The following is a 9,553-nucleotide window of genomic DNA, read 5'->3' on the forward strand; positions in this document are numbered from 1 at the left end:
TTTGTTTTTTAGGTTTTTTTGTTTTTGCTGGGCTGAAGGCTTCTATATATTGACTTGATGAGGACACATCTCCTTGACCATTTCTTTCTTTCTTATCAAAAGAAGAAAATTTTGTATAGTTTTGGATTACCAAGTCAAACATGTCTAGTGCTGGTCTTGTTCTACTCATATGTGACGTGGACCATGGACACCACATCTTTCACCATGTGTCTGCGTGTGAGAGCAGCAGGACCACTGGTAGGCATGTTGAGTTGGTAGTGTAGGACTAAGCACAATTTTCTCTCTCGAATGTCAATTAGCGGTGCTTGAGCATAAACAAAATTTATCTGGTTTGGAAGGAGCGTATATTTTAAGCATTCATTAGAAATAAAATAAAATTTGAAGAACCTATGATGACTCAAAGGAGAAAATCAAAAACACATGTTTTATTAAAAGTTTGAGCATTTGGCGCTCGGGTTTTTCACTGTTCTTTACAAGCCAATAAGAAATGCTTTCATGATTCTTTCAAGAAGAAAATAGATCTCAAGAAAAGTAGTGGCCAAACAAATAGATTGAAGCCTGGATTGCATAAAACAGAAAGGCAACAAGCATTTTCTCTCTTCTTGCTTGACCTAAATTTCTTCTTGCTTGCAGTAAAGCAAGGATTAACCCAAATATGACATTGTCACATCACTTGAACTGCATCAATGTTGCTTGATGCTGATGCAGTTTAAGTGAAAAGATCCCCAGCTACATTCTTCATCATTCCCTTAATCTGTAGAAAATTGAAAAGAAAAAAAATCATAATCAAATATGAATTTCAACAATTTATTTGTTATTTTTTTCCCAAACGGGCAATGGGGTCAGAAAAAAAGATACCTGCTTTGCTGACAGGCCAATGTCTTTTAAATCATCAAGCTGCAGAGCGAAAAACATTAGCTATACAAAATCTAGCAGTAAGTACACTTTTCAAATTTAAGGTGCTTACATCCTTGAAGGGTTCGGGTGAGTCTTCTCGAAGCTCAAGAATGTAGGTAGCCCTCTTCTCTCCAATCCCCTACAAAAATGTGCCAAATGGTGAACTCATGAAAAAATAAGTTGAATAACACTACAAAGTACAAAGCCATCTTGACATCCAAATATTAATAGTGATGCTAACCTTTAATCCCTTCAACTCTTCCCTGCCAAATGATAGAAAAGAACAAACAGTTTAGCTCACCAAGAAGGTTCATATAGAACTGAAAAGAAATTGATGAAACTTGAAATTTTTGCTGTGAAACTATTGCCTGACCAGTCATAATAACAGCATGCTTAACTACATTGAGATGTAACTACTATGGAGGATACTGGTTATGCTACTACCCATTACTAGTGATGTCAACAAGCAACATTCGTATGGCTTGGTTACTAGAATACATGTTAATCCCAATTGCAAAAGATTTCTTTTCCTTTTGGGGGGAGGGTAAAGTAGTTACTGTAGTGAAACTTTAAAGAAGCATCGACTCACTTGCTAGCAGTGTTCAGAAACTTGAGATAACCTTGAACCAGTGATGTCTGCAACAACAGGGAAGGATAGTGAAATCAGCAACACAAAAGGCAATGGATTAGCGCCCCCACCCCCCCCCCCCCCCAAAAAAAAAGAAGCAAAAAACAGAAAAGAGTTCACTGGAACTTTGGTAAAATTTAACCTTCATCCCTGAACTGCGTGCATTAAATGCTTCCCAAGGACTTTTTGTATTTGCAAGTTCCTTCTCATCATTGAATCTCGGATTCTGTTCAAGGATGGGAGTTCTTGGTTCAACAATATCAGTAGTGAATTTAGCATTGGATAAAGACTCGTTCTTTTGCGGCAGCTTCATACACAATGAGGTCGAAGAATAAAGTGATTTCAGGTTGTTTGACAACTCCCGTAATCTTGTACTAATCGGTGGTGAACCTTCATTAATCACTGAACTCATGTTCTCCTTCTCTATGTTATGACCTGCAATGAAGCATATAAAAAATAGTTTTATAAACTGACAAACTGTATACCTTGCAAATCAGATTTGTGAACTGCCATACCTTCTTCAAGAAAACTAATTTTTTCTGCTTCGTTACTTAAAGTAGCAGTAACTTCAAGACAATTGTGCTCACTGGGCAGAGAAGTATCCTATGTAACGAAAGAACAAATTTGTCATGGGAAGTTCTTCAAATAATCCAAATCATCAGAAAAAAAGCAGAAAAGCTGAATAACCTTGATTTGTACAGAAGGTTCCAAAGCGTTGGGAGCAGCTGGTGTGAATGTTTGCTGAAAAGGAATTCAAACTGTACATGAGTGTCAAATGAATCATACTGGTGACTTTTAGGACTCTTAATAAATCATTACCATTTCCACCGTAGAAATAGACTCTGACTCCTTGTGAACATTAGATAGCGCACTTTCCTACATTAAGATAGCATTTAAATTTAATACAAGAAACAAAAGGAAGAAAATTGCATTTTTTTTTTGTGACATCATACTGGTGACTTTTGGGACTCTTAATAAATCATTACCATTTCCACTGTAGAAATAGACTCTGACTCCTTGTGAACATTAGATAGCGCACTTTCCTACATTAAGATGGCATTTAAATTTAGAAAAGCAAACAAAAGGTAGCAGCATTTAGCATTTAACATTTAATAAAACAAATGAAAGGTTGTTATAGTCTACTAATCTAGCAAATAAAGCAGAAAAAATAAATGTTTCCACCTCTCCCGCAGATACTATTGCTCTTGAAACATCTGTAGCCGGCTTTCCCTGCAAACTCTCACCATGTCAATCATCAACCAAATATTTCCCAAATGAAAAACCGAAAAATGAAAATCTGAACACCTCTTGTTGATGTAAAGGCTCGGTAGCTGGAGCAATGTTAGATGAGGAATTTGCCTGCATTAGATTCAACAGGTTTTGTTATAGAGTTGCATAAAAAATAATTACACTTGCTACCAAATATCCAGAAGTTTTTAATATATATCAGAGTATCTGGATTCAAATGAGCTGAAGGTTGTTAATGATATAATAGTATCTTATTTTATAAGCAAGAATGTAAAATGCTTAAAGAGTGGAAAAAAAGACAACAATGTGGCCCCTTGATATTAGGATTTGAAGAAATAGATCAGTCACCTTTTCAGGAACAGTCGCATGCTTTGATTCACCAAACAATTTCCTTTTAAGGCCAAAACAAACAAAAATTTCAGTGCATTATAGAAAAAAGAAAAAGAAAAATGCAATTCAGTATTCATTAATATAAAATGCAATATAAACCTTAACTACATACCTTCCTTTAATTGCAAAAGCTGTGCCCTTTGTTTTCTTTTCAGAAAATTGCACTTGAGAGCTCATTTGTTTCTTCAAAGTATTGGAAACATTCAACGGTTTTCCATTCTTAGATGTAGAAAATAATGTGGAAACTGTCGGAGTTTTAGTTTTCTTTGTGGTGGAGTCGCTATGGACCCTCTTTATGGTGGAATCGGTATGAATCCGATGGATGCCTTGACAAGACCGAGAACCCAGCTTTATCATGTTGGTGGTGTCTTGGCAAAAATGTGGATTCTACGTGTGAGAAAAAAAACAATTTTTTTTTTAAAATCACATCAAACCAAAAAATCCTCAAATCCACAGACTGCAAGAACTAGATGCCTTACCAAGCAAGCAACCATCAAAATCTGGTTTGTCCCTCCTAGGGTATCTTGCAACATCCGAGTTATTTTACTTTCTCGATAGGGCACATGGCTTTCATTGGCATTTAAAGCATGAGCAACATTATGTAAAGCATATATGGATTTGTTGATTCTAGTACTCTCAACGAGACGATGATCATCATTACTCTTCCTTCTAACATCTTCGTAACCTGACATTTTTGGTGAGGGGGAGGGGGGGGGGGGGGGGAGTGGGGGGGTGCATCGACAAGGAGATATTGTGAGACTCACAAAATTGCTTATAAAACATAGCCAACTAGGATGCAGTTAGGAGATTGAACCTGCTAAGTCAACAAAATTCATCTTGCCCACAAGTTGAGCATTCAAATTTTCATAACAGGATGAGACATGCACCATTAAGCCTTTGTGGCTCCTATGGGGGACTTCAGCTGTTGGAATCTTTTGAGCTGGTTTCTGTGAACTACTCCCACTACAATATAATTTCTGAAATTCTGAAATGGATTTCACAGGAACCTGAACAGAGATCGAATCAAAAGAAATATCACGCAGTAATAAACTTTGAATCAAAGTTACATTGACAATTTGCTTGTGTCTTGATGTGCATGAGTACCACTAAACTTGCCTGAGAGAGCCCTTTAAGTTGGATCTTGCCTCGGCCATTTTCCAATATTAAAACCTCTGGCTTTTTTGGATCCAAGGTATCATAAACATGGTCTTGATAAATCTCATAAGAAGATATTGACACTGATCTCTCATCCTTCTCAGCCATCGATAGAATTTCATTCATGGCCATTGTTGCCAAACCTGAATTTTCATCAGAACCCTGCATACCCATTGAAGTAAAGTTAAATAGGCTAAACTCTAATTATACGCACAGCATGTGGTGAAATTTTTTTATTTTTATTTTTTCCAAATTCTATTTCTTTCAATGGGAGAATTTTCCAGGAAATGTGTTTCCTGGAAACAAAGAGTTGCATTTAATGAGCTATTGTTTCTCTTTGTAAGATCATAAAATATGCTGCTGCTGCTCTCTCTCATAGAAGTCAAAAGGAAGAACCATACTCACCCCTTCAAAGAAAAACAGTGTCTTTGTGCACTAAAACCAAAAAGATTGCTTAAAGAAAAAGAGTGGAGAAAAAAATGTGAAAAAGAAATTGGAAAATTTTCAAACAATCCAACCTGAATTGTGTATGTTTTCCCACCGCCTCTGGCTCCATATGCAATTACTGTAGCATTGCTACCATTAAAGACCCCTGAAATCAGATGCTTTACCTCTCTTGAGTAAATAACACTATTGTCCTCATCTTCATCATAGCAATAATCAATTTCGCAGGACTCTTTACGACTGCAAGGCAAAAAAAAAAAAATTTTTATCTCCAAGCTATGCTCACAGCCTGTGTCTGGTAACGGGGAAAACAGATAACACAAAAGTAACAAACGAGGGAAGAGTTCCTATTTTATTTTATTATTGATAGAAAAAGAAATATAGTAAGGAAGAAGAAAGAGTGAATACAACCTAAGAGAGGAAAACAAATACTCAGAAAGAGAAAAACAACTAAAAGAAACAAAAAAAAAAAAAAATGCATGGAGAAAAGTAAAAAAAAGAGAGAGAAAAAAAAAGTAGCAAAGCGTAATCGAATAAATAGAAAAAAAAAATTTCTTAAAAAATTTGCATACGATCTGGAGAAAATTTTTTTAAAAAAATCTCAAAACTTAAAGACCCTACCTATTACCTAGTCATCGAAAAAAATAAATCCATAAATTTTCTGTATGACTCCTCAAAAAAAATCAGAACTAAACCTACTGATTGAAAATCTCGATGGAGAAAATTTTTATTTTCTTGCAAATCATAGTAATCGAAGGCAAGATACTCTCAATTGTCCTGCCTTTTCCCTTTCCTACGGTTTCTCCACCACCATAACAGAAGTTATTACTAAGCAAAAATCCAAAACGTAACTCAACCAAATAATTCTATACAGATTTCCCGAGCCTTTCCGTTAATTTCCTCTGAAATCAAAGCAATCAAACCACACTTTTTTTCTTTTTTAGCAACTGAACAAAGCCCAATCTCCGAATTCTTTTAAGGTTACTTTGAACTGCCGATCAAAATTCAAGAACTGACGAATACAATGATCACAGTACCTGTTTGATTGGTCAGCGAAGGAGATTGTGACTCTGTCAGATGACTCGCCGTTGGGCTTCTGAACGGAGATCCACGGAGCGGAAACCCCACTAGGAGTCCCAGGCTCAAGATCCGTTAAAGACCTAATCTTCGCTATGATCCGAACTCTTCCACACGAGTTAGAGGCCATCCCGGGTTTAGACCGATCGCATTCTGCTCCTGACGAAGCCATGACGATCGGAGTAATCGGAGAATTGAAAGAGGATCCAATCAGAGAGAGAGAGAGAGAGAGAGAGAGCGTGTTCGGTGTTTTCTAAGAAGATCGAGGTAGCCGTTAGGTTTCGTAACTCTCGTTTGCTTTTTTCAAATCTTTGGGTTATGGGGGTGTGGATGTCGCAAAAATCTCACCCTACATTTAATTGAACGGTCCAGATTGTGCTGCGTGTACAGAACGTAAATTTTGACCCTAACCCGTGAAAACGGGGTCGTTTATGGGATTTTATTATTATTATTTGCCCTATTATTTTTTTTTTTCAATTGTTTCTGTTATCATATTTGCCCGGGATAATTCTCGACAGAAACTCTGTTTGGCAACTGAAAATATTCACGAAAAAACAGAAAAATAAAATTGTATTTGTAAGGGATCGTTTGGAACCATTTATATATAAGTACTTTTAAAAAAAATATTAAATTTAATAAGTATTGATAATAAGTGTTGAATTGAAAAACATTGAAAGTTACAAGTGATGTTTGATTATATTTAAAATAAGTGGCATTTGAGTACTTACTTTCATTATACGAAATTATATAATTATTTTTTAATATGTTTTAAATTACAAATATTTGTGTTTTTAAATTAACAATTTGCCTAATAATTATATTGATTATTTATAGTTAAAATTTAATATTTCCTATAAGAAAATAATATAAAATTATTATTTTTAATTAATAATAATCTTGCTATTAATGTATATTTATAATATATTACTATCATGTTAAATTATGATTAAAAAAATATTATTAATTAAATTTAAAATTTTAATTTATTTAATGTTAATTTAATTTAATAAATAGTTTTTGTTTAATTTAGAATTGAATTATAATAACTAATAATTATTTTTAAATATATTTTTGTTAATCGTCGTAGTTTGAGAGTATATACGTGTGCCTCGCAGCGAGTATACAATATACAGTTAGAGGGGGGGTGAATGACTCTTTTCGCGTATTCAAAATTTTCTCTCTACAAAGTAAAAGTCTTGACAAGATGACAAACAATTATATCACAATATATAAAATAAAAATCAAGCACAAGACATAAATTAAAAAGTAGGGAGAGTAAACTTAACACCGGAGTTTTAACGTGGTTCGGTACCAAGCCTACGTCCACGCCTTACTACCAAGTCATGGATTCCACAATCCACTATAAAACTCCTTCACCGGCGGATAAGCCTTACAACTCAGGAACAAATCTCTATCACACTCACAAAGAGTCACAAGGATCACCAAGATGCCTGCTAGTTCGGTTCATAAAGAACTTTCACCAAATAGTTCACAAAGAACCTTACAACAACTAGATAATTACAAAGGAATGCCCCTCACAATGATCTGATAATAATTACAACACAATCTCACACTACTCTCTCAAGAAATGATTCAAATAAGATGAATGAGTAAGAGAGATTGAGCACTTTGTGAATGAGTAACTAAAATACAAGTGCAAAGTGCTAGGTTTTGGATTCAAAGATGTTTTTCACTAAAATGCTTGTACTAATGATCAAAACCATGTCTAAATAAGCCTAATAGCTTGTATTTATACCTCAAGAGTCAAAGGAGCCGTTAACTAGTCGTTGGGGGAAAGAAAAGATATTTTATTTGGCAAACTAACCGTTTTCCGCCCGTTGGAGCAGTTCTATCAGTTGGACTCGTCGACGAGTCCCCTACTCTCGTCGACTAGTCATACACTGCCACTATTCGACGAATCTCTTGTGTTGGTTGACGAGGTCCTTGAATCAAAAAAAGTAATCAACATGAAAGTTGTGTCATTTTGTCTTAACTTTTCAGGGACACCAAGATCGTCCTTTTTGGACTTTTCTAAAAAAAGTTATGCCCCAAATACCAAAGGGCATTCAAGACTCAAGGTTGCACTTCGTTAATGACGATTGTTTTGTTTTTCCTTATCAAAAAGCATTTTAATAACTTAAAACATTTTTAGACAAAAGTATATGAAAAATTTTAAGCCTAATGAAGATCAATACTTGTACAAATAATTTTTCCTTGAATATAAGATATCTTGTTTTAAGAAAACACACTTAAAACTTATTTTGATATCTTATATGCTTAATATGTCCTTTATAAAAATATGCTTGACTTTTAGGACTTTAGGACATATAGCTAGTTTTGCCAAACCGGCACTAAGTTATGAAAATGTTTATAACTCATATATTACTTAACACTTGTCCTATTTTGAAAATTTAATTGAGTATATGATTATTTTGACAAACTCTTTGTTTTTACTTTGAAAACTATGAATTTGTGAGTTTGTTACTTTTGTGCAGATCCTATATGCTCATGTGTCCTAGTATGCTTATGCAATACGCACTCACTCACACAACCCTTATTACAATAAATTTATACACAATAAAAACTCTGGGATATGTTTTGGTGCTTCCGACTCAGCGTCCTTCCGATCTTTCTTATTTGATGTCTACTTGGTCCGATCTTTGCTTCTAATTTGGTACCTCCGTGTATTCGACACTTTGTACCTGTACTAGATAAGACTCGCAAGGATGGAAAATATTAGGAACAACAAATAGGTTAATATCATCAAAACATATAAACCAAGATAGTGTAGCTGTCAGGACTAACAATTTTAAATAAAAAATATAAAGATTTTTAGAATTAAAAATTTACACAATAATTATATTTATTCTTAATCAAAATTTAAATATTTTTTAACTGAAAAAATGTAATAGTACTTTTTAATTAACAATTTTTTCATGTGATTATCACATTAATTTATGGTAATCTCTATTTTCTTAGTGTCAATTTTTTTTAATTTTCTTTTTTTGGAAAGCTATTTTAATTTATAATTTTTTAAAATTACAAATATTATAATAATATAATACTTTAATATTTAACTAATAAATTTTTGAAAAATTATTAAATTAAAGAAAAAGGTATATGAGGTCCATAAAAAATGACACAAAAATTCAAAAGTATCCAAAAAATATAAAAAAAATTAAGAAAAGCTTGAAATTTTCTCTCAAATTTCGTGCAATAGTTAAAATTATAGTTTGACATTTTCTTATTATTTTAGACTACTCTTGATAACTTAGTGCAATCACATTTGGCCAAAAGAGAGTTGAAAAGTCATAAATGATAGGACATTTACCTTGATTTTTGTGTTAGAGGGAAAAATTACTATGACACATTATCTTACAATTTCAAAGTTCTTCGGATCACCTAGTGTAGTCAAATCTAGAAGAAAAAGACCAGAAACCCCAGAAATGATAGGATGTTTCCCCGATTTGCTCGTTTGAAGTTAAAATTACTGTTTGACTTTTTAATACAATTTAAAATTGCTCTAAACCACTTGATGTAGTCAGATTTGCTAGAAATAGTGTAGAAAAGCCCAAAAGACAGGGGTTTCGTCTTATTTTGTGCATTCAAAGTTAAATCATTGTTAAATTTCTTCTTATTTCAGGTTGCTTTGAATTATTTGGTACAGTCAGATTTGGAAAAAAGAGGGTAGAAAAACCCATAATGACAGGAGTT

The 9,553-nt window shown here is 33.7% G+C and overlaps 1 protein-coding gene across 1 annotated transcript; it reads right to left on the reverse strand.

Moving 5' to 3' along the window:
* Positions 1–404: 404 nt before the first annotated feature.
* LOC131146967 (kinesin-like protein KIN-10C) lies at positions 405–6,129 on the reverse strand. Its single transcript, XM_058096874.1, has 19 exons — positions 5,800–6,129; positions 4,837–5,002; positions 4,280–4,480; positions 3,978–4,170; positions 3,643–3,848; positions 3,276–3,550; positions 3,122–3,164; positions 2,831–2,884; positions 2,708–2,755; positions 2,512–2,568; positions 2,345–2,401; positions 2,213–2,266; positions 2,041–2,128; positions 1,668–1,960; positions 1,487–1,533; positions 1,139–1,160; positions 968–1,036; positions 859–897; positions 405–754 (listed from the first exon to the last, which is right to left on the reverse strand). Exons 1-19 carry the CDS (start codon positions 6,009–6,011, stop codon positions 710–712), a joined length of 2,169 nt encoding a protein of 722 aa, XP_057952857.1. The 5' UTR covers positions 6,012–6,129; the 3' UTR covers positions 405–709.
* Positions 6,130–9,553: the final 3,424 nt, after the last annotated feature.

The sequence above is a fragment of the Malania oleifera genome, chromosome 13 (assembly GCF_029873635.1).
Source record: "Malania oleifera isolate guangnan ecotype guangnan chromosome 13, ASM2987363v1, whole genome shotgun sequence".
NCBI lineage: Eukaryota > Viridiplantae > Streptophyta > Magnoliopsida > Santalales > Ximeniaceae > Malania > Malania oleifera.

What these genes read in the sequence shown, in the direction of transcription:
- LOC131146967 (XM_058096874.1), bottom strand. Translation starts at nt 6,011, where the DNA reads ATGGCTTCGTCAGGAGCAGAATGCGATCGGTCTAAACCCGGGATGGCC. An exon ending in CTATTTCTACAGTGGAAATG is followed by an intron (nt 2,402 to 2,511) that starts GTAATGATTTAT and finishes ATCTTAATGTAG; the next exon opens with GAAAGTGCGCTATCTAATGT. An exon ending in AAGAGTTGAAGGGATTAAAG is followed by an intron (nt 1,037 to 1,138) that starts GTTAGCATCACT and finishes ACATTTTTGTAG; the next exon opens with GGGATTGGAGAGAAGAGGGC.